At 46.2% G+C, this 26,937-nt stretch overlaps 1 protein-coding gene across 2 annotated transcripts in view; it reads left to right on the forward strand.

Moving 5' to 3' along the window:
* The first annotated feature begins 605 nt into the window (after nt 1-605).
* The window catches only part of CSPG5 (chondroitin sulfate proteoglycan 5), a 135,488-nt gene continuing 109,156 nt past the window's right edge, over nt 606-26,937 (forward strand). Inside the window, exons 1-2 of one of the 2 annotated variants that reach the window (XM_029588190.1) lie at nt 606-1,079; nt 2,942-4,613. In XM_029588190.1, the coding sequence (XP_029444050.1) occupies nt 626-1,079; nt 2,942-4,613 (2,126 nt within the window). In that variant the 5' untranslated portion in view covers nt 606-625. The remainder of the gene's footprint in view (nt 1,080-2,941; nt 4,614-26,937) is intronic. The other variant, XM_029588191.1, reaches the window with a different exon arrangement.

Raw genomic sequence — 26,937 nt, forward strand, 5'->3', positions numbered from 1 at the left:
AGTCCTCTTCCTATCTTAAATCGGGCCCTAGAACGTGATAATGTTTTGATCTTAGAGCAGGGGTGGGACAATTCCAGTCCTCCAGGGCCCCCCCCCCCCCCCATGACGGGTGGAAGTTTCAGGGTAACCCTAGCTCACAATTCAAGCAACCTGCATGCAAAGATATCTCGTGGATATTCATTAGCCATAGCTTGAAAACGCCACCGCTTAGGGCCCTCCAGGACCAGAGTTGCCCACTCCTGGCTTAGAGGGATCCAGGCCTTCTAGGCTAGGTAGGTCCCTCTGAGCCCCCTGCCAGGGGGGGGGGAGCTCCAGCTTCTAAACTCCTAAACGTGTATGGTAATGAAAGCCGAAGTGTTATTGTTCAGAAGTGACTTGTATTTATTGTTGCTGGGGAGAAATACGAGCAATTCAAGCTGCTCCGGTGCACAGTGGTTACCCCGCCGCAAAGGATGCATTTTTTTTTTTTTTTTTGCCTTTTCCCCCTTGTTTCAGTGGCTGCAGGACACAGACGTGTTGCTCTCTCTCCCTGTGCACTGTATGAAGTGTCTGGCACTGGACACGAGGGGGGGCGCTGATGTAGACTGATCTTACAGCAGGGAGAAAGCCGGAGGGCGGGAAGTGAATGAAATGGCAATTGATTAGGGGGGCACCGCGAGAGAGAGAGAGAGAGGAGGAGGGGGGAGGGGAGGACCGGGTGGCTGTGTGCAGCCCCCCCCCCCTCCCTCCCTCCCCCCACCAGGCTCGGGCCGCTGGAGGCGTCAGCGTCACGTCGGCTGGAGCCGAGAGCCGGCCCGAGCCCCGGGGGCTGCAATCGTCGGCTCCGGCAGCACCGAGATGGGGCTCTAGGTGGGCAGAGCCGGGAGAGAGCCCGAGGCATGCGGGGGATCGGGGCTTGAGGAGCAGAGGAAGCGACGGGGGTACAAGGGAGCCGAGCCGAGCCGAGCAGCAGGGAAGGGGGGGGGGAGCCTTCGCCCATGCCAGGATGGAAGCAGTCCGGACTCCCCGCCTGCGGTGCTGGGGGGCCCCGGCGCTCGTCTTGGCTCTGATTTCCAGCGTCGCGCCCCAGGCTTCTTCTGGTAGGTCCTTTCTCTCTGCAATGCCATTATTATTATTATTATTATTATTGCAACTGATGAATTAGAGGAATTTCTGAATATTTTTTTTTTCTTACACGAAAATATCCAAACCTTTTTAGCTCGGTTAAAAGAGCATGCGATCTATTCAATGTAGATTTACATTTTCCGGGCTCTGCAGCGCTCACAGGGGGAAAAAAAATGATCTGAATCCCGGACCCGGAGATGTAACGTATAAAAACACCCAGAGAAAGAAAAGCGGCCGTGACTTACATGGTGCGCTGCTAAGGTATTCCTTCCACACACACCTATAGGCTTCTACTTTTTTTTATTATATAGATTGCAATAATGCACAGTAAAAAAAAAAAAAATCAGGTTTTGTTTTGGTTTTTTTTGTCGAGAATATTCTTGTAGTCTGTATAAGAATGAAAGTGACGGAACTGCATCGCATGACCTCCCTGAGCAGCGTTAGAGCTGATGCCGAAGCTATTTATTAGTTACCTGGGGTGCCGGTGAATAATGCATTTATTGCACCTCCTGGAATGATGCCCGGCACGTGTCCCGAAACCCCGCTGATTTTTATTTTTTTTTATTCATCTCCAGAAAAAAAAAAATCAATGTATAAAAAAATTACAAAAAAAAAAAAAAAAGCCCATGCATATGACGGTCGGTGAGCAGCCCGCGCTGCCTCCCCCAGATTCTCCCGCCCGTGGCAGCGGAACGGACTATGAGGACGGGGGATTTTCCGGTTACTTTTTCCCCCGGCGGCTGATCCTTTCTCTCCAATGTCGAGACCCCGGGAGGTTTCCATAAAGGGGTTTTCGCTGATGCTTTCTATACAAAACAAAATGCTGTGGTGGGGGGATGTGTCAGTCTACTTCAGTGCCGGAAAATATAAGAATGGCATTTGTATTTTTTTTTTCTTTCTGGGCTAACTTTCACTGCATCTCTGGACTTGCTTTGGCGAGTTCACCTTGCCCTCCTCAGCACCAGTGCCCTGCTGTGGGAACAGCGGTTCAGGAAGCCCCCCCGACCGTGTGCCTGGGCACTCCTGGGGATCCTTAGAGAGATTTCCTTTAGGGAAAGATCAGGAATCTGTCAGAGTTGTTGCCACCTAGGGAGACAGGAGCAGGGCTCGCTTTAAGGTGGAGGGGCTCATAGGCAGAGTATTAGTGGGGGGGGGGGGGGGATCTCCCAGAGATTGGAGAGAAAAGGGGGGAGGGGTTCCTTTCCAATTTGGCACCCCGAGTCCATGACCCATGTTTGCCCGTGCCTAAATCTGGCCCTGGGAGCCAGAGCCCAGGAAGAATTCAGGGGCCCGGTTTCCCAGGGTCCGTGCTCCAGATGAAGGCTTAGCAAGCCCCAGGGGCAAGGCAGCTCTCTCCCGGCCCCCACAGTGTGGCTGCTTCCACTTTCAGAGCGCAGCCCTGGTGCCCTCTTACACTAAGACTTAAAAAAAAAAAGAGTACTGAATCTTTTTTGGTTTTTTTTTTTTTTGTAAGAATCCTTGCCTGAGGGTCTTTATGATTTAATTCATTACTAAAGAAGTAATAAAATAATTGACCTTAAAAAAAAATCTTTGTGCTAAAATGGCTTTCCACTGACAATAGCTGAATGCTTCTGCCTTCTTAATGGTCATTTTATTTGTCTCTTCAGCCTATTGTGTTGTCACAGCTGGCAGAAACTAGTTGCATTTTTATTAAAGCCTTTACAGCAATTACAAGATAAGTACCACATTCACTATTATAGCCAATAATTTTATTAATAACCCCCCAATTACTTGAGTCCACTAGAAGTCTTCTAAAGTATTTTGACTTATGTTTCTCTTCTTTTTTTTTTTTTTTTTTTTTGTATTAAACCCTCAGTGGCTGAATGGCATCCAGGCCCTAAATCCACCCCTGACACCCTGACGTTTGGCTTAGAGGGCAGCAGAGGAGCCCTGGATCCCATCCCGGCGAGGGGTCTGCCTGATCCTGACCAGGAGCCACCGAGAAATGCCACAGGGCAGGAGGGAGATGGCTCAGAGGATAAGACCTGGAAGGCAACAGAAGCACAGCAATCCCCCAAAACACCACCTGTGGATTCCCCAGATCTGGCACCAGCAGCGAGCACAGCTGTGGCTTCTGCCGGCGAAGGCGGCAGCTTCTCCCTGTCAGGCAGTGCTTTAAAGTACAATCCCAGTGGGGCAAACAATGAAAACAATGAGACATCGGCCTGCTTGGGATGCTCTGGAGAAATTGCTAATGAGAGACTGCAGCCCGACGCCAAGCTTTTGTTGGTCAAACACAATGAAGGCGCTTCGGAGGCTTCGGCAGCCCTGGGCAGCGTGGCCGGGCCTGCTGGCCGAGAGGCTGCGGCCCAGGAACTAAGTGCCACCAGGGAGGCAGCTGAGAGCCAGGAGGACATGGGGAGTGGGGATCAGCGCCTTGGGACCCCGGCCGTTAAGGCCACCTTCCCGAGCTCCGCGGAGAAAAAATGGGACCTGGGTGCTTTCACGGGGAGCCGCCCCACCACCCTCCTTCCGGTCCTGAGTGCCACGGCCGGGGATGCTGGCACGGCGAGCGAGCCAGGGGACAAAAGCATCAGCCCGGATTCTGCGGAGACCGACCACCTCCTGAGAGTGCTCCAGGAAGTGGACCCGCCGTCGCCCCTCCCGGGCGGCAAAGCTGCAGATCCCGACCCCCAGGGGGCGTCAGAGCTCGAGGTCGCCACGGGCCCGGGGAAGGAGGAGGCGCCTTCGCCGTCGGCAGCCTGGGTGGAGGCCGCCAGCCGTCCCCCGGCCCACGGCGGCACCACCGATCTGACGCTGCGGAACGAGGAACTGGGGACGGGCCCGCAGGGGGTCAGCACTCCACCCCCCGAAATCTTAAAGCCCCCAGAGCCCTCCTCCCAGCAGTCATGGAGCGAGATCATTGATGCTGACTACTACGACCCCTCCGATCTGGACGGCCGTGGCGACCTAGAGAGCTTCCCCGGTTCCTCCGTCGACGGCCCCGGCGGTGACTCCACCAAGAAAGTGCCGGGCAAAAAACCGCCGCCCTGGGCAGTGCCGGATCTCTACGGTGACTTCTTTACAACCTTCGACGAATCCGACTTTTATCCCACCGCTTCTTTTTACACCGACGGGGACGAGGAAGGCGGCGCCGACGACGACGATGAGGAGGAGGAGGACATGGAGGCGGAGGATGGTGCCCTCGGGGAGCTGGAAAATGGGAACGATCCCAAGGTGAAGACTTTTACTCCCAAAATACAGACCACAGTGCAGAACGGGAAGCCTACTGGGATGCTGCAGGTCCCCCAGCAAACCTTCGTCGTCCCCCAGGGGGGACTGAACCCCAAGTCCCAGCCGGAGACCATGAAAGAGCCGACCCAGGCCTCGGCTGGTTCCAGCAACGGCAGCAGCAGCAGCAGCAGCGAGTGCAGAAATGGTTACCTTAGGCACAACAGGACCTGCAAGTCGGTCTGCGATGTTTACCCCACTTACTGCTACAACGGGGGCCAGTGCTACCTGGTGGAAAACAGTGGGGCGTTTTGCAGGTAAGCAGTGCAGTGGGCCTCTATTGCAGGGCTTCCCAGAGCTGTGCTGGTAACCCCACAGCCAGCTGGGTTTTCAGGATCTCCCTAATAAATATGCATGAGATACATTTTCAAATACCGGGTCTCCAGCGTGCGAAAATGTATCTTATGCACAGGGTTTGAAAAATTCCTCCGGGACGTACTCGCCGGGGATGAAAGGCACGTGCCCTCCCCTCTTCCCCAAATAATGATTAATTTTTATTTTTATTTTTTTTGTGGGGGGGGGGGGGGGTAGTTGGTTTGCAGGAATATATAATCAGTGCATTCCTTCCCTAGAGAATACCCCAGCCCCATGCAGCCCACTCTTTATGGCTTCCTTTCATTGCCCACCCCACCCCGATCAGGTGCAATTCCCTCTCTCTTTCTCTCTCTCTCCCCTTCTCCAGTCCTCCCTCACACTCCTCTTTCTGTTTCTGATTATATTCTGCCCCCCCCCCCTTTTCCCAGCCGGAAATTCAAAATGGTTTAGTTCTTCCTACCCCCTGCTGCAGCTCTCACTCCTTGTCCTTCCAGGCCCTTATTTATTTATTTGTTTGTTTATTTTTATTTATTTTTATTTATTTATTATTTATTTATTATTATTTGTTTATATTTGTTTATTTATTTATTTATTATATACCATTACACAGAACACAAGATTCTATCTTTATGGTTTACATAGGCAAAAATCATCATAAAAAGTTAGAAACAGAATAAAATACAATAAAATTCAATATAAAATAAAAAAACCCAAGTAACTAAAATCTACTTATTAAAGAAAATAAAATAGAAATATAGTTAAGAAAATAGAAACGAGCGTCCCCCTGTCGATCTCCTGTTCCTCAGTTACCCTCATTGGCATCGATTCCATAGGCTTGCTGAAAGCACCATGTTTTTACATCCTGCTTACATTTCTTCAGATTATCCTGTACTCTTAAATTCAAGTGGTAAAACTCTTCCAGAGGTTTGGCCCCTGCGATTGAAACAGCCCTGCCCCTCACTTCGCTGAGGTGAGCGGATCTAACGGCAGGCACTGAAAGTAAACCCTTTATTCGCTGACCTTGGGTCTCGTTGAGCTACATGGAGTTTAACAACCGAGTCCAAGACCAAGACGCTTTCCTGCTGCTGCTCCTCCTCTCCTCTTGGAGAGGGACCTGGTGCTGCATCTCCTGCTCCTCTTTGCCTGCAGGGCCGGTGGGTAGCTGCCCTGGCCGGCTCCCTGGCACTCCTCCTCTTATCCCTCGCAGCCTGACTCCTTTGTCATTGCCTGGGGCAGTATAAAAGAAAGGCATGAAATGTTACCCCCCCCCCAGCCCTGCTACTTTCCTGTCGGCAGCGGTGGGGGGTGGTGTTTCCTGTGGCGTTGAAGCTTCCTGTCATTAGGGGCAGTCCCCATGGCGCCCCGCTCTGCTGACTCCTGTTGACAGCGGCGAGGGTGCTCCAGGACCCGGCTCTGCTGCCCTCCACTTGCCGTTCAGTGGTGGTGAGGGTGTCTGCCGTTTTCACCTCCTGCTCCTGCCTCAGGTTCTTTTGCCTGAGGTGATGGTGTGAGTGTATTTTTCAAACCTTGCTTGTGCATATGGATATCCTAAAAGTTTTAATGGCTGGGGGGGATCAGCAGGACAGGTTTAGGAAGCCCTGTCCCACACAAATCCTTCTTATATACTCCCTGTCTTTGCAACGGGACACCTTTCTGAGGTGTTAATTGTCCATTTTGGCTTTGCTTTTTTTTTTTCTTTTTTTTAAATTATGCTCTCTCTTAGGTGAAATTGATCCATTTCTGGCAGCCTTGTAAAATGGAGCTCAAACCTCCGAGGTTTATAGAGAGAAAAGCTAGCCGAGGAGAAAGCAGGAGGCACACAGGCCGCAGTTTCCTGGGCCGGTGATTTGCTCTGTGCACTGGGTTTGGTTTCCAGCTTAGGCGTTTGCTCCCTGGGCGGAGCCGTGCTGGAAGGCATTGCTGAAGTAACGCACTGCACGCCTTAAAGTGACCAACCAAGGAGTTGATCTGAATTATCTCTGGTAGTGAGCTGCATGCCCTCTTCATCCACAGATGGTCTCTGCCGTTTTCAAGCGTTATGATAGGAGGGAATGTGAGAGACAACTGGACTAAGCACAAGAGGCCATGTATAGTGTCTGCCAATTGAGAGGTAGATGGGAGGGAGAAATGAATGATGATGTCATATGCCCTCTTTACTTTTGCTTTGACACAGACACACAAAAAGGGGTTGAATTAGCACAAATTTGAAACTTGTGAGTTGTATCGCCAATCGTCAGTGCTTCAACCATGGCTACCATCCGCTCGCATATTTTTCATATACATTTAGAATTCAATCATCTTTAAAAAAAAAAAATCTATCTAAAGTGGAGAGCATCTCTCGCATTTACTTTCCTCATGCTTGGATCAGAAGTGGCTAAGCAGCACACAGGCTTCAAACTCTTAAGGCGTTTCCTTGGGAAATGTAAATATCAGTAGGTGAAGAGGTTTGGAGGTGAATGTAATTGCCCAGGGATTACACACGGGGATACTGATAAAGTTATTGGCACCCAGAATCTTCCTCCTTACCTACTTGGTACCAGGGGAGAGATATTTGAAGTGACGTTTGCTTACCGCACAGAATTGGGAACTCTTTAGGGAAAAAAAAAAACAAGCCAAGATACGAAATTGAAACCCAACTGAAATTGTTTTTGCTAAATAGGGATGCCGGCTATCCCTGTAGAAGATGAGCAATCCCCCACGTTTCTCCCTGTTAAGGACTGGCATTCTTTTCCAGTGCTTTCTTACCTTAAAGCTCATCCAGTTTCATGTATTTTAGCAGGGTATTGTCACGGTTGGGCAGGTTGGAGTCAGGGAGCACTCCCACAGAAGCGGTACAAGACCTCAGGGCAGGACTGGAGCTGGTTTTCTGCCTAACCAGGCCCCGCCCTTGCAGGTTGAACCCTTGGATTCTGGGATCCGATAGGACTTGTCTCCTGCAGAACATCATGGCTAGAACAGGCACGGACTGGTAGCTGTGTAGAGACTGGAATCTGGAGTCAGGCACAGGCTGAGTGCTGTGTCCAGGTGCTGGCAGTAAGGCTGCTATAGAGGACAGGCAGGTGTAAACCAAGGACAAGGGCAAGGCCTGGGAAACAGACAAAGGACTGAATTGGGCTGGGCAGGACAAGAACTGAACAGGACAAGGGCAAGATTGGACAAGGATGGAACTAGAACCTGCAACAGTAAACGTCTCATGCCCAACAGGGCATGAGACAGGGCTAGGTAACCTTAGAAGGCTCAAAGGCCACAAGACAGAACAGGTAGGTCCAGAAGGCCACTGAGCAATGCAGGAGAACCTAGAAAGCTGCAGAGCAAGGCAAGAAAACCTGGGAGGCTACAGGGCAAGGCAGGAGGCTAAGATAGACCACAGAGCAAGACAGAATACCAAGGTAGGTTATAGAGTAAGGCAGGAAGAAAACATGAGGCCTGGGTAGGCCACAAGGCAAGGCAGAAGGCGTAGGTAGGCCACATGGCATGACAGATTGCTTGGGTAGATTGCACGGCAAGGCAGAAGGTCTGGGTAGGCCGCAAGGCGAGGCTGGCAGGTCAGAGAGCCGAGGTGACTCAATGACTGAATAGGCTGGGATAAGTAGGGCTGGGGCTGAGGCATCACGTGATCTGCAAGGAGGTAACTTATTTTGCTGGGAGAGGGGCTTGCTGAGGATCCCTGGGGGAGGGGAAGCTGCATAGCAGGTGGAACCGTGGCATAGCAAGCAAAACCATGACAGTACCCCTCCTTTTAAAACCCTCTCCTCCTGGGTCCCATTTGCCATGGGGGCTGTGGCCAGTAGGGTGGTTATTCAAGATGGAGACAGAAGCTTTGAATATCTTGCCAGCAGGTGACTGGGTCAAAGTCTCTCAGGCATTGGTTGGCTGGGCCCACATCTTTTGGGTGCTGGGTGGGTGAGCTCGCATCTCTCGGGTGCTGAAACAGTGAGTCAGAGTCTGTCGGGTACTGAAGCACAGAATCAGAGTCTCCCTGGCACTGAGTGGCTTGACCAGAGTGCTCCTTCTGGAGAGGATCGGCTGGACTGGACTGCTCCTTCTGGAGAGGATCGGCTGGACTGGACTGCTTCTTTTGGAGTGGATTTGTTGCAGGGACTGGATCATCTGGCTACAGAGACACGGTAGAAAAAGTTGTAACCAGACTCTTGGGAGCAAAGGCTGAAACAACATGAAATGGATTCAGAGAAGCTGGACTGGACTTAATTATAAGACCCGGTTTAATAAGGCAGGATTCTGACAAATGTGGGAAAAGAACACACTACTTGTCTCAGAGTCAAAGCTGACCTTGTTAAGGGTACACTGTAAACAGCTGCTTGAACCTGCTTTCCAGGGACTGAACTAACAGCGTCTATCTGTGTCAGAACTTCTGAAGACTGACACAATGGCACCAGAGCAGGATTTCCTTATGCATTTATTTGCTCCTGATTATCATGGCTGGATACAGAAGCAACTTTTGCCTTTTCAGGTACAGAATTTAAGTTATCTTGGCAAACTGTGGCTGTATTAGCTATTTTTAAAGAGGCCCTGCTGGGTATTTCTTGAGCAGCAGCTCTCATGCTGTTAGAGTCTGAAGTTTGCATAACAGGAGCTGGCTTTGAAACTGCAGTAATCTGACCCAGGAGCAGAAAGGGTGCCAGATTGTGAAGTAACATTTACCCCTTCAGGTACTGAGTTTAACTTCTTTTGGCTGGTTTTAGTTGTGCCTGGGTGTGCTGTGAGTTTCAGAGATTCTGGGCTGGATTCGGAAGCAGATTTTGCCTTTACAAGTAGGGGATTCAAATTAACTTGGTAAATAGTGATTGTTTTAGCTGTGTTTTTCAAGCTATTTGCTGTGGGAGCTACATAATCGCAATTTTTTAATACATAGTGTACATTCGATTGTGATTGGGATGCTGGAATAGTTGCAAGACAATATGAACAGGCTTTTTCAGGAGGTATTTACTCAGGAGTGCGTTTATATTACCACCAGGTAGGATTAAGGGACCCACATCCAATGCAGTATGGAAATACCAATGGATTTTTAGCTGGGCATCTGTTACATTTCCAATAAGTTAGGGTCTGGGGTACAGTCATATCATCAGGATGTGGGATCCATAGCTTGGATCTGGCAGAGGTGCAGCACAACTGGAACAGACATTCATGGATGCAGAGTTTGCAGAACAGCATTCTGTACACTCCCACAAGTCAAAATTAGGGAAATGACAAATAATCCATTCTAGAAAGTGTGGAGGGTTCCAATGTTGCATTCATTATAGTCTCTATAGAGAGCAGGGGATATGGTAGAATGAAAAAAAAATGTCTTTGCCCACCAGCTGGCAAGATATCCTACATCCACTCCTGTGTGGGTTATTTGGCCTCTTCATTCAGTCATGATCTGGCAGGCTAGAGTCAGGGAGCATCCCCACAGAAGCAGTATAGGACCACAGGGAAGGACTGGAGCTGGTTTTCTGCCTAACCAGCCCCCCCCTTCCCCCCCCAAGATTGAGCTTTTGGGTTCTGGGGGCTAGTGGGACTTGTCTCCTGCAGAACATCATGGAACAGGCACAGACTCTGAGCTGTGTACAGGCTGGGAGCTGGAGTCAGGCACAGGCTGGGAGCTGGCCCAGGCACTGGCAGTAAGGTTGATAAAGAGGACAGGCAGAGGTTAGATACAGGCAGGGCTGAACCAAGGGAAAGAACAAGGCCTAAGAAACAGACAAGGGACTGAACTGGGCGGGCAGGACAAGAACTGAGCAAGACAAAGATTGGACAGGACAAAGACCAGATAAGGACAGGACTGGACAAGGACAGAACTAGGATACACAACACAACAATAAACAAGAACTCCTGACAAGACACAAAATAGGGCTAGGTAAACCTAGTAGGTTTGAAGGCCATAAGGCAAGACAGGTAGGGCCAGAAGCCCACTGAGCAATGCAGGAGAGACTAGAAGGCTGCAGAGCAAGGCTCTGAGGCCAAGATAGGCCACAGAGCAAGAGGAAGCCAAGGTATGCTATAGAGCAAGGCAGGAGACCTGGGTAGGCCACAAGGCTTAAGAACAAGGCAAGCCTGGCCAGGTCACAGAACCGAGGTAACTCAATGAAGAGACACCGAGGGACTGGACAGGCCGGGTGAAGTAGGGCTGGGGCTGAGGCATCAGATGATCATACCTGGGAACTTTCCAGATTTAGCCTGGAGACTCCAGATATTTACACAAACTTCCAGGACTCTGGGCAGGACATTCAGATCTCCAGGTGCCGCGTTGACTTGCTGAGAGGCTGAAGGGCGCGAGCGCAGTGTCGGTGTTTGCTTGTGCTCTGGGCCTCAGCATTCATCAGCTCCACCTCTTGCTGACTTGATGATTCGATGTTCCCATGGGGCACTTACTGACCCAGCATTTGCAGTGGATGAGAGCATCCACAGTCTTCACTGAAGGATGGCCCAAATCAGGCACAGCCGCGGTAGCTGCACCTGCAGCACATTAACCATTTGTGCACTGCTGGTCACTCAGTGCAGTGTCGGAGGAGGAGGAGGAGAGAGAGCGACAGTTGCCAGGTCCCACTTATGGGCTGCTGGGGCCTGAAAGACTGGACATAGCAGGTGATTCTGACAGTGGTTCTCTCCACTACGGCAGTCATTGTGAGTAGTGATGTGAAATCATCACTTCACCTGCAAGCCACAATGTGGCACACTCTGTATAAGAGAGAGAGGGAGAGAGGGAAAGAGACAAGAGAGCGGCCTCAGGTAGAGAGGGGAGAGCAGGGACAAGGGGAGATGAAGAGGCCTGGGGAAAGGAGTGTGGGATTCAGGGATTGGGGAGGGGTGAGCAGGGTCTGGGCTGCGATTGAGTAGCAGAGCAGAAACGCTGGGATTTGGGGGGGGGGGGGGGAGAAAAAGATGGTTGGAAAGAGAGAGTGCAGGGGACTCTGGGATTAGGTTGGTTGGCATGGGGACGACTGGGGAATTGAGTGGAAGGAGCAGGGCCTCAGATTTTGAATGGAAGAGAGTGTGTGTATGGGGAGGGGGGGACTGGAGATTTTGGATTGGGTGGGGGAGGGTGCAAGCAGGAACTGGGGGATTGAGCGGCAGAAATCCGAGATCAGTTGGAAAATTTGGAGAGTAGGAATGTGGGGATTGAGTCTGCGTTATTTCTAAATTTGTGGTTACTTATTGTCTGTGAGGTGAAGGTCCATATCTTGCATGTGTGCTACCCGACTGAGGGATTCTGCAAGTGTGCAGCTTCTCTTGGGTCACCTGTAGTTTCCATGGCAGTCTAGCTTGTTCTGCTTTTCAATAAGAGATGTACTGAAGTGATGTTCTAGCATCTGTTGTAATATTTTTCATAGGTGGGGTTGCTGTTTGAGTCAGGGCACCTGGCAAAACAGTAAATTAACATGGCTGTGCCTGGCCCCTCCACCCAATCAGCGAGGGGGGTAACCTGCGCTGCTGGAAGCAGGGCTCGCTGAGGATCCCTGATAAAAGAGGAGGCTGCAGAGCAGGCGAAACCGTGACAGGCATGGGCTTAGTCCATGTAAATGTCCCTCCCAGTTAACCTGCAAAGTCTGGCACCCTCTACTGAGACTGCTGTTCAGGAGAATTCTCTGGATCAAAAGGGGGGAAACCACATGCCACATCATTTGTCATTTTTGAGTCCTTTCTGGGTGGCACTTTTTGCATAATCCTGGTCTCAGGCGGTTCGTCCAGCCAGGGTGGAGGTTCTTTTTAAAAGTTGTCAATTAGATGGTGTGGTGGACCTGCAGATGAACACACACATGTAAGGGAAGGGTGACTGAGCCTTTCTGTAAAAGTATTGTCCTGTGCTAACACCCCAGGAATAAGTCGGTATAGCTCTTAACATGGTTGCAAAAGAGGTCTGTTCAGCAAACACAGAAAGCTATTTATACCTTGCTTTTCACAGGAGCAACGAGTGGCACAATTCTCAGTTTATACGCAGAGCAGATCAGGTGTTTGAAGTGATACAAAATCCAGTAGAGAATAGGGGCGTTTCAATTTATTTACTTCCGAACCAGCATTTCATGAAAAAGCTGAAGGATTGTTAAACCTGTTACAATTCCTAGCTTTCCTTTCCAATTACATTTCCTCCCAGTATAATTTTAACTTGGAGCTTTAGAAATCAGTGGTTTCACAATTCAATAGACAGAGCAGTAAATATCTTACTCCCAACTTCTGATCTGCTACTCAAGAGAAGGAAAAATGTACTTGGTGCACACGTACTCAGACACACTCTGAAAAAACTGACTGGCTATGAGCAGGCTCACCAGGATGGGCTCGGGAAGTCCTGTCTTAGGGGAATCAATGGGGAAATTAGAAATACGAGACCCAGCATGCAAAGGGACTCAACAAGGGTGAGCTTCTAAAAAAAAAATAAAAAATACCAGGTCAGGAGGTGATGGAGTTGTGGGGGAGAAATGGGTGCCTGCATCCATCTTCTCTTGCCCCCCCCTCCCCCCTCCCTAGATATTGTTTCTCCCCTCCCCCGACCCTCCTTCCCAAGCAGGGACAGTGGTAAGGGGGTGGGGGTCTCTTTTCCTCAGTGGCTGGCAGGATGGGCTCTGCCCGCCTTCCCATTCCCTGCACTGCAAGCATTTTTAAAACTCATAAGAACATAAGATCATGCCATACTGAGTCAGACCAAGGGTCCATCAAGCCCAGCATCCTGTTTCCAACAGTGGCCAATCCAAGTCACATGTACCTGGCAAGTACCCAAACATTAGACAGATCACAAGCTACTATTGCTTATTAATTACCGAAATAGCAGTTTATGGATTTTCCTCTAGAAACCTATCCAAACCTTTTTTAAACCCAGTTACCCTAACTATTGTAACCACATCCTCTGGCAATGAATTCCAGAGCTTAATTAAGCACTGAGTGAAAAAGAATTTTCTTCAATTTGTTTTAAATTAACTACTTGCTAACTTCATGGTATGCCTCCTGGTCCTTCAATTATCTGAAAGAGTAAATAACCGATTTACATTAACTTGTTCATGTCCTTTCATTATTTTGTAGACTTCTATCATATCCCCCCTCAGTTGTCTCTTCTCCAAACTGAACAGCCCTAACATTTTTAGCCTTTCCTCATAGGGCAGCCGTTCCATGCCCCTTATCATTTTGGTCGCCCTTCTCTGCACTTTCTCCAGTGCAGCTATATCCTTTTTGAGATGCGGTGACCAGAACTACAAACAGTATTCAAGGGGCAGTCTCACTATGGAGCGACACAGCGGCATTATGACATCCTCTGTTTTATTTACCATTCCCTTCCTAATAATTCCTAACATTCTGTTTGCTTTTTTGAATGCCAAACTCACTGAGCCAACAATTTTAATGTATTATCCACTATGACGCCTAGATTTCTTTCCTGGGTGGTAACTCCTAAGATAGAACCTAACATTGTGTAACTACAGCATGGGGTATTTTTCCCTATATGCATCACTTTGCACTTGTCTATGTTAAATTTTATCTGCCATTTGGAAGCCTAATCTTTCAGTCTCGCATAACTATCTGCTTGAGATTTAACTACTCTACATAATTTTATGTTATCTGCAAATTTGATCACCTCAGTCATTTAACAGGTATAAGATAACCTCACCAAGTTATCTTATACCTGTTATATGTAAAAGCATTCTTACATGCTAGTTTATGTTATACTGTAAACCGAAGTGATATGTAATTGTCTACATGAATTTCGGTGTATAAAAATGTTAAATAAATAAATAAATAAATTGTACCCCTTTCCAGATCATTTATACATGTATTAAAAAGCACCAGTCCAAGTACAGTTCCCTGAGGCACTCCACTGTTTACCTTTTTCCACTGTGAAAAACTGACTCTTTAATCCTAATCTGTATCCTATTGTAAATAAACCTAGGACTAGAAAGACCCATGGAGAGACCAGCTCTAGAATTCAAACAGTGAAGTTTATTATGATGAAGAAAGGTGTGGTTTCTTCAGGAGCAGTGAGCATTACAAAGCAAATGGTGCAAGCCCAAAACCTGCTCAGAACTACACTGCTAGTGCAAAGCGTTATAAAGAGTTACCTTCAGCCAATCAACAGGTGTCTGCGTTTACCCGCCCCTTATCCCTTGTCCAATTAATAAATCTTGCATGTGTGTAGTGCCTCATTGCTAGGGACAGCTGTACCTGCTGTAGTTTCCAGGAAAGCAGTCCACTTAAGTTTCATTTTCACAGCTCTGACATCTGTTGCACTGATCATATTCATACACTATCTTTTAACCAGCCTCTCATGTGGGACTTTGTTAAACGCCTTCTGAAAATCCAAATACGTCACTTCTACGAATTCACCTATGCCCCCAGGTTTATTCACCCCTTTAAAAAAATGTAGATGATTTGTGAGGCAACTCTTCTCTTGGGTAAATCTATGTTGGCTGTATCCCATCAAACCATGTCTATTTAAATGTTTTGTGATTTTATTTTTATAACAGTTTCCACAAATTTTCCCAACACTGAATTCAGGCTCACTGGTCTATAGTTTCCCGGATCACCCCTGGATCCCTTTTTAAATATAGGGGTTACATTGACCATCTTCCAATCTTCAGGTACATCAGATGATTTTAATGATAGGTTGCAAATTAACTGAAATAGGTCTGAAATTTCATTTTTTAGTTCTTTCAGAACTCTGGGGTGTATACCATCCGGTCCAGGTGATTTACTACTCTTCAGTTTGTCAATCAGGCCTACCACATCTTCCAGGTTCACTGTGATTTGGTTCAGTTGATCTGAATCATCACCCATATAAACCTTCTCCGGTACGGGTATCTCCCCAACATCCTCTTCAGTGAACACCGATGCAAAGAAATTGTTTAATCTTTCCACGATGGCCTTATCTTCTCTAAGTGCCCCTTTTAACCCCTCGATCATCTAACGGTCCAACTGACTCCCTCGCAGACTTTCTGCTTTGGATATATTTTTTAACGTTTTTATTGTGAATTTTTTCGCCTCTATGGCCAACTTCTTTTCAAATTCTTTCTTAGCCTGTCTTACCAATGTCTTACATTTAACTTGTCGGGCCGGCACTTTCTGCTTTCAGATCAAGAAGTACCAACCCATGAGTTTTGAAAATTCTCACAGTGCCCTAAGTGTGTGGCCCTAGAGATTTCCCCTTTATCTCTGAGTCTTGAACTGCCGCAACTTTGTGAAAAGCAAATTTATCAGTGACCTGGCAAAAAAATCAGCACTGAAATCAGCATTAGATCAGCCAGTCCTGAAATAATGGAGGCAGTTGGAAATCTTAACTGCCGTTCCCTATGCTGTACCTGTTCTGTGGTGGGGCACACTGTGTGTGTGTGTGTGTGTGTGTGTGTGTGTGTGTATATATGTTGGAGAAAAGCTTGTACTACTGCTATCTGTACTGTATTCGCTCTGTGGTGGTGAGGTGTGTGTGTGTGGTGGGGGGAAGCTTGCACCGCTCCTTCCTGTGTTGTTCTAATCTCTAGTGGGGCCTGTATGTGAAGGAGGCGCGGAAGCTTGCATTGCTGCTGCCCAGTGGCATAGCCCATTTAGCATTGCCTGGTGGCTGGGGAAGACAGGCTCTGTCGCAGGGCCCCCACGAACAGGCCAGGCTGTGCCAAGTGTGAACACCCAGCAAGAGCCGAAGAGGGGAGGCTGCTGGTGAACCCTGTCCCACAGGCGACTGAAGAGAGGAGGCCCACGAGGCTGCCAGTGGCTCCCATCCCACCAGCGGTCAGGAAGAGAATGAGGTCTGGGAGACCGCCCGTGGAGCCTGTCCCACTGGTGGTCAAAGAAAGAAGAGGCCAGAGACTGCCTGGGTTTTGTGTTTGTGAGTGAATGGAAGCCTGCCTGGGTATGTGTTTGTTGAATGGGAGCCTTCTTGGGGGTGTTGGTATAAATGGGAGCCTGCCTGGGTGTGTGTGTGAATGGGAAGCCTGCTGTGGGGTGGGGGTGTGAATGGGAGACTGCCTGGGGGGAGAGGTGTGAATGGGAACCTGCCTTGGGGTGGGGAGGTGTAAAAGGGAGCCTGCCTGGGGGTGAGTGTGAATGGGAGCCTGTCATGGGGTGGGATGGGGTGTGAATGGGAGACTGCCTGGGGGAGAGATGTGAATGGGAGCCTGCCTGGGGTTGTGTTTATAAGAGAGAACATGTGGGAGTGGAGAAGCTCTGTGTGTGTGTGTGTGTGAGAGAGAGAAAGAGAACATGTGGGTGTGAGAGCCTGTATGTAAGAGAGAGCAAGAACATGTATGTTTGAAAAAGAGAGAGCATGTGGGAGTGAAATCCTGTGTATATGTGAGGGAGCGTATGTGCGTGGAAGTGGGAGCCTGCATGTGAGAGAAAGCATGAGAGCGGGAGCCTGTGTGGGAGTGGCAGCTTGCTTTTGAGAGTGAGAGCCTGTGTGTGTGTGTCAGCTTGCATGTGAGAGCCTGTATGTTTGTGTTGGAATGTAAACCTATGTGAAAGAGAATGTAAGAATGAGAGCTTGTGTGTGTCTGTGAGGGGGAATGAGAGCTTGCATGTCATAAACAGCTTGTGGGGGGGAGTGGGAGCCTGCATTTGAGATGGAACGTATGAGAGTGGGAGCCTGAGTGACAGAGAGTTAGTGGGAGTGGGAGCCTGTGTGTATGTGAGAGAGAGCATGAAAAAGTGGGAGCCTATGTGAGAGAAAGCGTGTGTGTGAGAGAGTGCACATGTGAGAGAGAGTGTATGAAGGAGACAGGAAAGAAGACGAGGAGAGAGAAGAAAGAATAAACGAGAACCTGGAAAAGGAATTAGGAAAAGACAGACAAGGGGAACAAAGAAACTGGGACCATGTTTCATGTGTGCTAAATAAAAAAAAAAAAATAAAAATATATATATATAGTAAAAATGTCTTCAAATCCAATATTTGTCAGTGTAGATAACAGCCAGTGACAGGGAACATATTCTCCTACACAGTCAATAAAACAACCACCGGGCAAAATAGCTCATTCATGAAACAATAAAGCAGTCTGCTCTTTTTTTTTTTTTTTAGACATTTTGAAAAATTTGAATTCAAACTTGCATCATAAGACATGGGACCTGAGCAATATAAATGCAGATTTCTGCAGTCCCTTTGTGCAAGGCAGTTCCCGACAGACGGTTTGGCAAAACCTCACATCCTTTGACCTAACGAGATAGCGACCGCCTGCTTCTTTGCGGTTTTTCACCGTCAGAGATTCTCCTGCCTGTGAAACATTCTCCACTTCCCTCTCAGCTCCTTTGCCTGTGGCAACTTACAGTTCGTAAATAGGAGCTGCTAAGTGTCTGCCAGGCCTCCTTGCCCCTGTAAGCTGCTGCAGTATGTGTGTGTGTGTGTGGCCCAGAGGAAGCACTGCAAGACACGTATGTCACTGAAAGCTTTATTGGATTCACATGCCACAAACTTTCCAGCTGGAAACCTCCCTACAGGCATAAATTTGGATTATGTGTACCCCGTGATCTTGCTGCTCTCTAATTTTCCTTTCTTGCTATTTTTTTTTTAGTGTATTCGGGGCTTGTCAAAGGTGCCAGACTGGCCACTCTCGCCAGGAATTTTTCCCCATTTCAGGATTCAGTTATGGCAACAGCGAGGTCTGCAACCCTGCATTTGGGGATTTGAATTTTCTTTCCATAATAAAAGTCAGTTAATGTACTCGAACTGCTTACAGTGCTCTGCAGTGTGAACTCTCATTAGGCTACATGTACGCACATCCCTCTGACCCCTGACTGAGCTGCTGAGCGGACTGGGAGGGAACTGGGGAAGGCCTGATTGTGTCGCCGCGCGTATTTAATGAAAATTTGCCCCCACGCGTGCCGCCTGTGCATGTGTGTGTGGCTATCTGATTTTATAACATGTTATAAAATCGGCACCTCCATGTGTGCGCGCTGGGCACTGCGGGGACATGGACGGCCGTGGCTGCTTTGAAAATCTACCTCTTAGCGAGGAGGGGCTTTTAAAGAAATTTGAACAAGTTCCTGGAGGAAAAGTACATAAATAATTATTAGCCAGGTGAACAGAGGGAAACCCACTGCTTATCCCGGGGAGCGAGCAACAAGGAATTATGGATCTAGATCTAAGAGCATCAGACGTGCCATGCTGGGTCAAACCCATATCCTTCAAGCCCAGTACTCTGTCTCAGACAGTGGCCAGTTCGGGACAAAAATAACCTGCAGTTCCCAATGAGCAGATCTACATTTTGTTGCAATCTCAGGGATAAGCTGTGGCTTTCCCCAAGTCTGCCTGGCCAATGATTCTTTATGAACTTTGCCTCCAAGAACTCCTTCACACTTCTTTTAAACCCCATTCTGCTGGTTGTCTTGACCCACGCCTCTGGCAACAGGTTCTCCAAATCGACTGCGCATTGAGTGAAAAAGTACTTTCTATGATTTGCTTTAAATCTGCCGGTTCTTAGTTTCGTGGTGCGTGACCCTAGTCTTAGTATAACTGAGCCTTATTTACCTAGTGCGTCCTCTCATGATTTTATAAATTGCTGTCAGATCTCCTTTCAGCCATCTCTTTCCAAGGTGAAGAGCCCTAACCTCTTCAGCCTTTCTTCATAAGGGAACATTCAGTCCTTTTATCATTTTTGTTGCCCTTCTCTGTACCTTTTCTAGTTTCATTATGTCCTTTTTGAGATTGTGCGACCAGAACTGAACACAATACTCAGAGTGCAGTCACAGAGGCAATATGATAGTCTCCATTTTATCTCCCGTTCCTTTATGAAGCATGCCTAACATTATATTTGCTCTTTTGACCACTGCCATACACTGAGCTGTGGATTTCAAAATATTGTCCACAACAACTCCGAGATCCTTTTCTTGGATGGTGATTCCTAATACGGAATCTGTATTTGCAGTTGGGACTATTTTTTCTCTGTTTGTATCACTTTGCACTTGTCCATTTTAAACTTCACTTGCTATTTAGACACCCAGTCCCCTAGTCTTGCTAGATTCTTCTGCAAGTCCTCACAATCTACTGATGTATTCAACTCTGAATAATTTTGTGTCATTTGTAAATCTTGTTTTTTTTAATTACTTTTTTTATTGAGCAGAAAGCACAAACATTTTAACCATTAAAACCATACAAACAGGAATTTTATAATTTTAATAGATTCATCTTAATCTGGGTTAATACTCAATACAGTACATTCAATAGACTAGTCCATCCATGTCTCATGCTGTACTCTGCCACCTTTTTTTTCTTTATATATCCCTTCCCCACCAGCCATCCCAGTCATCTTTCACACACCCACTCTGGATCTCACGCTCTCTCAACCATTCACACCTCTGACATACACACTCCTTACCCAACCCAATTTCAGCCCCCTACTCATCCACCCACTCACACTCCTTGAGCTTTCAAGAGGAAGTGATGTTCAACAATACTGTTAGACAGCGAAACCATCAATGTTCGGTGCATCTGTCGACAGTTATTTATTTATTTATTTATTTATTTATTTATTTCACTTTATATACCGACTTTCAAGTTCATTTCAAGGCGGTTTACATTAAATTGAGTTGCAGTAGCAACACTCAAATACATATAAAACAATCCTTACACATTTTAGATAACATAAAATTAAACTAACCATTTTAAATCCCATTCTCAATACAACCATACAGTAGAACCCCCGCTTCTACCCCTTTCCTATAGTTATTTCATATATTGGTGTTTGAAGCAGGAGAAGTGGCAGATTTGACCTCCCAGCCTATTGAATATCCCATAGAAGTTAACTTATTCACCTCTTCTGTTGTCAGCAGCCGATAAAACTTTTTCCAGGTCTTCACATATTCATCCAATGCTTTACGTTTTCAGAAAAGAATATCCATTCTTTCCATCTTCATAAGGCCCATCATTTTGTTCTGCCATAAGGACAACTAGGTGTTAATTTATCTATCCATAGATGAAGAATACACTTGCATGCCAATTGTAGTGCCAAGTATATAAGCAAGTCTTCACCTCCACTGAGATCAAGAATCTCTGCTATATCTCCCAATAAAAGTTTAGTCCTCTTCTTGGGAATCTTAAGCTCAACACATTATTCCAAAAACATTAGGATGTCATCCCAAAAAGGGATAATTTTAGGGCAAGTCGGAAACTTATGCACTATCGTACCATTATTCAAATTGCATCAAACACACATTGGTATGTTAGTTACATACATTGATGACGTTTGTAGATATCATATGAAGTTATTATACACGTCTGCAAATCTGATCACTTCACTCATTGCTCCTTTTTCCAGATCATATATGAATATTTTAAGTAGCCCAGGTCCCAGTACAAATTCCTAGGGCATTCCACTCTTTACCTTTCTCTAGTTAGAAAACTGACCATTTAGTCCTACTCTCTATTTCCTGTCGTTTAATCAGTGAGAAATCCAAAATAAGAGACTGCATCCTATGCCATGACTTTTAATTTCCCAAGGAGTCTCTCATAAAGGACTTTGTCAAATGCCTTCTGAAAATCTAAATATGCTATATCAACTGGCTTCACCTTTATTTCCATGTGTATTTACAATTCAAAAAATCAAATAGATTGGCAAGGCAAGACACTCCTTTGCTAAGCCCATGTTGGCTTTTCCCCATTAAGCCCTGTCTATCTATATAGCCAGTAATTTTGCTTTTAAGAATAGCTTCTATCATTTTGCCCAAGACCAACATCAGGCTCACCGGGCTATAGTTTCCCAGATCACTCCTGGAGACCTTTTTAGAAATAGGCATTCGATTTGACACCCTTCAGTCTTCATGTACTGTGGTTTTTTTTATATGATAGGTAACAGATTACTAGTAACAGGTTTGAAATTTCAAGTCTGAATCCTTTCAGAACCATTCAGCCCTGGTTATTTGTTACTTTTTAGTTTGTTAATTTGATCTGTTACATCTATCAGTTTCATAATGAGTTGCTTTAGTTGCTCAGAATTATCTCCATCAAAAAATGTTTCTGGTGTTGGTATGTCTCCAACATTCTTCTCAGTTAAAGACCAAGGCAGAGAATTAATTCATTTTTGCTATTTTCTAGTCCTTCCTGAGCACTCTTTATCCCTTGGCCATCTAGCAGACCAATTAATTCTCTCACAGGCTTTTTGTTTCAATGTACTTAAAAAAGTTGTCGTTGTTATTAGTTGTTACCTCTATGGCAACCTACTTTTCAAAGTCTTTCTTGGCCTGCATTATTACTGTTTTACTTCTAACTTGCCAGTGCAATGCCTTTGCCTGTTTTCATCATGTGGGTCTGCTTTTCATTGTTGAAAGATGCCCTTTTGGCTTTAATTGCCTCTTTCACCTTACCATTAAATCATGCTGGCAGTCGTTTGGGCTTCCTTTGATCTTTCTTAATGCATGGAATACATTTTATCTGACCTTCCAAGATAGCATTTTTAAACAATATCTACACCTTATGCAAACCTTCGCAACCTCTCCTTTTAATTTTTAACTAACTACTAATTTTCTTAGTTTATCATAGTCTTCCTTTTTAAAGTTCAAAGCTAATGCAGCTGTTTTAGGGCATATCTGCCCTCCAGTGATTATGTCAGATTTAAATGCTTTGGGGTAGATTTTAAAAAGCATTTACTCGAGCAAAACTGGTTTTTGCTCGAGTAAATACACTTTACTCAAGTAAGTGGGCTTTTCAAAATTGCTACAATATATGCCATTGAATTGTCCATAGGATTTACTCAAGTAAGTGCACTTTACTCGAGTAAATAGCTTTTGAAAATTGCTACGATAGTATGTCACATTTACATGCGTAACTCCTTTGAAAATGACCCCCTTTATGATCATTATTGCCAAACGAATCTACCATCTTTGCCTCTTGCACCGTGTCCCATGTCCCACTGCGAATTAGAACTAAAGTAGTTCCCCCTTTCATTGGTTCCATGAGCAGCAGCTACATGAAACAGTTATTTATGTGACATTTACCCAATCAATGCTGGGTTAATTGAAATCTCTCATTATTATTGTGTTGCCAGTTTTATTAGCCTGCCTAATCTCTGTATTTTTTATTCTGTTTCCTCGGGTGATAGTATACCCCACTACTGTACTCTTCCCTGCCACACTTATAAATTCTATTCATAAGGATTCCAGAGTACATTTCATTTCCTGAGGAACTTTTGTCCACCTTGACTCTATGGCATCCTTAACATAGAGTGCCGCCCCCTCCACCAACTTGATCTGCCCGTTCGTGTTGATATAATTCAGGAAAAGAAAATTAAAAAGTGGCTTTTCCTTGATAGATAAATGGGATCGTGGACTTTCTGAGGGAGGTGGGGGGAAACAGGATTGATAGGTTTAACAAGTGGTGAACTCGTAGGAGATTTAGTTTGTGCCCGTGTGCTGTTGATGAAATAAATATTTGGGGAGTAGATAAGATCTAACAGTTTGATGGCGGGAGATGGGGGACAGGAGAATAGAGGGGATATGGGGGTGATGGGCATGATTTGGGTTAAGGGTGCTTTATTATTTTGCTGTTTGCATAGATTGTGCAATGTTACATGTATGGTTATACACCACTTTGGGAAGGCTTGTGGTCTGGTGGAAGGATATAATAAATGAAATGAAATTTGTTCCCTGGTATCACAGTTCCTCGAAGGTTATCCTCCTTCCATCAGTTCTCTGAGATGCCATACACTCTAACTCTCTAATCTTATTTTTCAGATTTCTGGCATTCACATAGACATTTTAAAGTATGATTTTTTTTATTTGAACTTGTTGTTCACAACCTGCTTATTAGCAGATGACACAGGCAGTTTGGATTCATTTGTATCTGTGTGCTTTTTATTTAAATCCATTTGGGCTACTTTAACCTTTATCACAACCTCTTTATTGGGACATTCTAACTTCCCTGTTTTGCCAGTATCCTTTAAACATACCTCCCTCTGACTATGTATTTTGTTAGACCATTGGCTTCCTCATGATCTTGTTTAAAAGCTGCTGTATCTCCTTTTTAAAGGTTAGCACCAGCAGCCAGGTTCCACCCTGGTTAAGGTGTAGCCTGTCCCATCAGAATAGGCTCCCTTTCCTTCAGAAAGCTCCCCATTCTTAAAACATCTGCACTATTGCCTCATCCATACTTTAAGACTCCGGAGCTCAGCCTGTCTCTGGGATCCCGTGCATGGAATGGGGAGTATTTCTGTGAATGTGAGGTTCTGGATTTCAGTTTCCTACCTAAAACCCTAAATTTAGCCTCCAGATCCTCCCTCCTGCACCTTCCTATGCCATTGGCACACATATGTACCACTCCAGCAAGTTACCCCCCCCCCCCCCCCATCATTCTCTATTATCCTATCTAAGTAATATGTGAGGTCCACTACATTTGCACCAGGCACGCAAGTTATCAAGGGATCTTCATGCCCACCAGCCACCCAGCTATCTACCGTCCTAATGACTACGTGGCCAACTACAAGGGCAGTCCTAACCCTTCCCTCCTGGCCACATGTCCTTGGAGTCACATCCTTGGATAAGGTGTCCACCAGATACTTCTTAATGATAAGAACTGGTCACTGTCAGAGACAGGAAGCTGAGTTCAATGGTCTTTTGGTCTGGCCAGCAGGGAACATCTTATGTTCTTGGTGTGCAGATAGGCCAGAAATACAAGATGGGGAAAGATGCATTTATTGGGGGAATACTCATGCTTTTTTGTATCCTTTCAAATGAATTAGACCTAAATGAGGCTGCTAGTCTATCAGAGAAGTGGACTCCAGGATGCTTTCTTACCCAGTGCTTGCATATCTGAAGCCTTTTTCGATCAGAAAGCTTTCCCTGAAGTTCATGTGTGTGCGTGATTGAGCTATTTTTAAATAGTTTTGCATTTAGGGGGTGATTTTGTTACATCGTGCATAACGTAGCCAGCAAATATACATCCAAATCACACCAATTTTCAAAACCGACCTTTGCATATATGTCCGCTTTGAAAATTATCCCACCTAATCTACCTGCACAAGGTTACACCTGCTATTTAGTGTACAGACATTTTTTGGGAACATTTACATGCATATGTTGGAATTTTCAAATGTATGCGTATAAATCCAAACAGGATATACATAAGTAGGTTTACCTCCATGTTGGGCAGGCAACTTTTTTAAAAGCCCACTCCTGCTGGTAAAGCACTAAATGTTTTTAAAAATTACCTTCTTTGTGTACAATAACTGTCAATAATGGATGTTGCAAACCATTAAGCCAGATTTATCCATTTAGCAAGAATGCAGAGTTAGAATGATGATGGCTACTTGAGTTTCCTCGTCAAAGTAGTTGCAAAGTAACAATCATAGGTGCTGAATCTGGCCACTAGATGTCACCCTTGAGCAATGACCACAACTCCCCATTTTTTTTCCTGGGCACTGTGAAGACGGCCTCTGCAGCATGCCCAGCCCTAGCCAACCTGGGCAGCGGAAGACCCAACTTGGGGATTGAACTTTCCACGTGCACTGAGTCACTGGGCCGGACCAGAATTGGATTTCAATCCACATTCTTTCTGCACATTGTGAGAAATCCTCAGTTTTGTTCAACTGGTGGATTCAAGCTCTGGCTCAGGCTTTGCTTGTGTTCTTTGCGGACAGCGACTGAAAATGTTGACGGTGCAAAGCATCATGCTTTTTTCATGCTCTTTATGTGCAAGTATGAGGCTCAGCTCTGCTTCTTTGTACTGTAAAGATATAAGAGAGGACTCTAGTACCTGAGAGAACCTCCAGACATTCATAGTCAAATCCTTTGTTGCCTTATCACTCATTCATCTCATGGCTTCTAGCAGTGACACCTGAAGCTCTTGATTTAAGGTTTTCCAGCTTGTGAACACCACCAGAAAAGTGGTTGAAGTTTCATGGTTCCCTCCCTTCCTTTTAATAAGGCAAGTCCTGGGTGTGCAGAAAGAACTATGCCCCCCCCCCCTCCCGGGATCTCCTTAGCCAGTGTTGTTGTTCTCAGCAGAAAGCAGAGCCAGCTGTTTGGGCTCACCAGCGGTTCATGCAGGCAACAGGTTTACAGGTCCTATACTTACTAAGGTTCCACTCTGCCTGCCTGGGGGAAGAGCACTGAAGTGGCATTAGTAGTCATTAGACTAGGCCCGAGGAACTTGGGGGGGGGGTTATTTGTGCCACGTTCTTAGTCCCTCCCCTTTTCAAAACCTTGGCCTGTTAGTTGGGGGTGAAACGGTTATGATTATTTATCTGGCTGAAGAGTCGTGTTGCGAATTAATTCTTAAGAAGAGAGGCACAATCACAAGCTCATTTCTGAGGGTTGGTGCATGGAGAAAGATGAGTTGTGGGGATTGTGTTGAGCAGGCATTTTGATTCTGATGGCAGGATTCAACATGTCATGTTTGTGAATTGATGCTTTAACTCTGGGCAGCCATTGGCTATTATATCTGTACTTTAATACGTTTTCCTTTTGTGTACCAATTGTCTGTGAAGGGCCCATGGGAAAGTTGAATTTCCCAGTCTGGGGGGGGGGGGAGTGACAAGTACGTGAGTTGACAGGGAGCAGTTGAATTGCTATGTTAAGGATGGGGGTGGGAAGGATATCAGGACTCTTATATTTTAGGCATGGATGGGGAGGGTAGAGAGGCACTGCAGAGTAGGGGGAGTTCATAGGCTTGAGCAGGAGCACGCATCCTTGGGATGAAGGAGCCTCAGGATTTGAGGGCCAAGCGACTGGGGTTAACCCCAACCTCCCACCCCAAGCTCTTCCTGTTACATCATTGTGAATGGTAGTCAGAGCAAAAGACAGTGAGGTTCCTGGCCTCAATATTGTGAGCTGCAGGAGGAAAGTGGAGAAATATAGCTCTTCAGTCATTCAGAAGGGAAGGAAAATTAGGTCACCGTGTCCCTGTCTAGCCAGCAGGAACTTTCATAACAGCAATCAGCACCAGCAACTTTTGCTCTAGGAAGGACCATGGTGAGTAAAAGCACATCAGAAAATAGCATAGAGTATATACTTTTATGTTAAAGAGTTATTTAGTTTAGCAAAGAATGAGGGACCAAGAGGGAAAATTTCATTCTGTATCACTGGAGGGCCAAGGTCAGAACTGAACTGGGCAGAGAATCAGTTTGCCAAGGAATTCTGAGATCTTTTCTGAAATTCTTCTGCGTACGAAGCAAGAATGGGATCTGGGGGTGATCATATCTGATGATCTCAAGATGGCCAAGCATGTGGACAAGACAACAGCAAAGGTTTCTCTGTACTACTGAAATGCGTGTTGGCGTAGCCCATAGAATGCCATGAGAAAATGTAATTACAATTACAATGCACACCAAATCAGCACAAACTGCCAGCACTCACAATAACAACCCTACCTATGAT

Source organism: Rhinatrema bivittatum, chromosome 2, assembly GCF_901001135.1.
Source record: "Rhinatrema bivittatum chromosome 2, aRhiBiv1.1, whole genome shotgun sequence".
In the NCBI taxonomy this organism is placed as follows: domain Eukaryota; kingdom Metazoa; phylum Chordata; class Amphibia; order Gymnophiona; family Rhinatrematidae; genus Rhinatrema; species Rhinatrema bivittatum.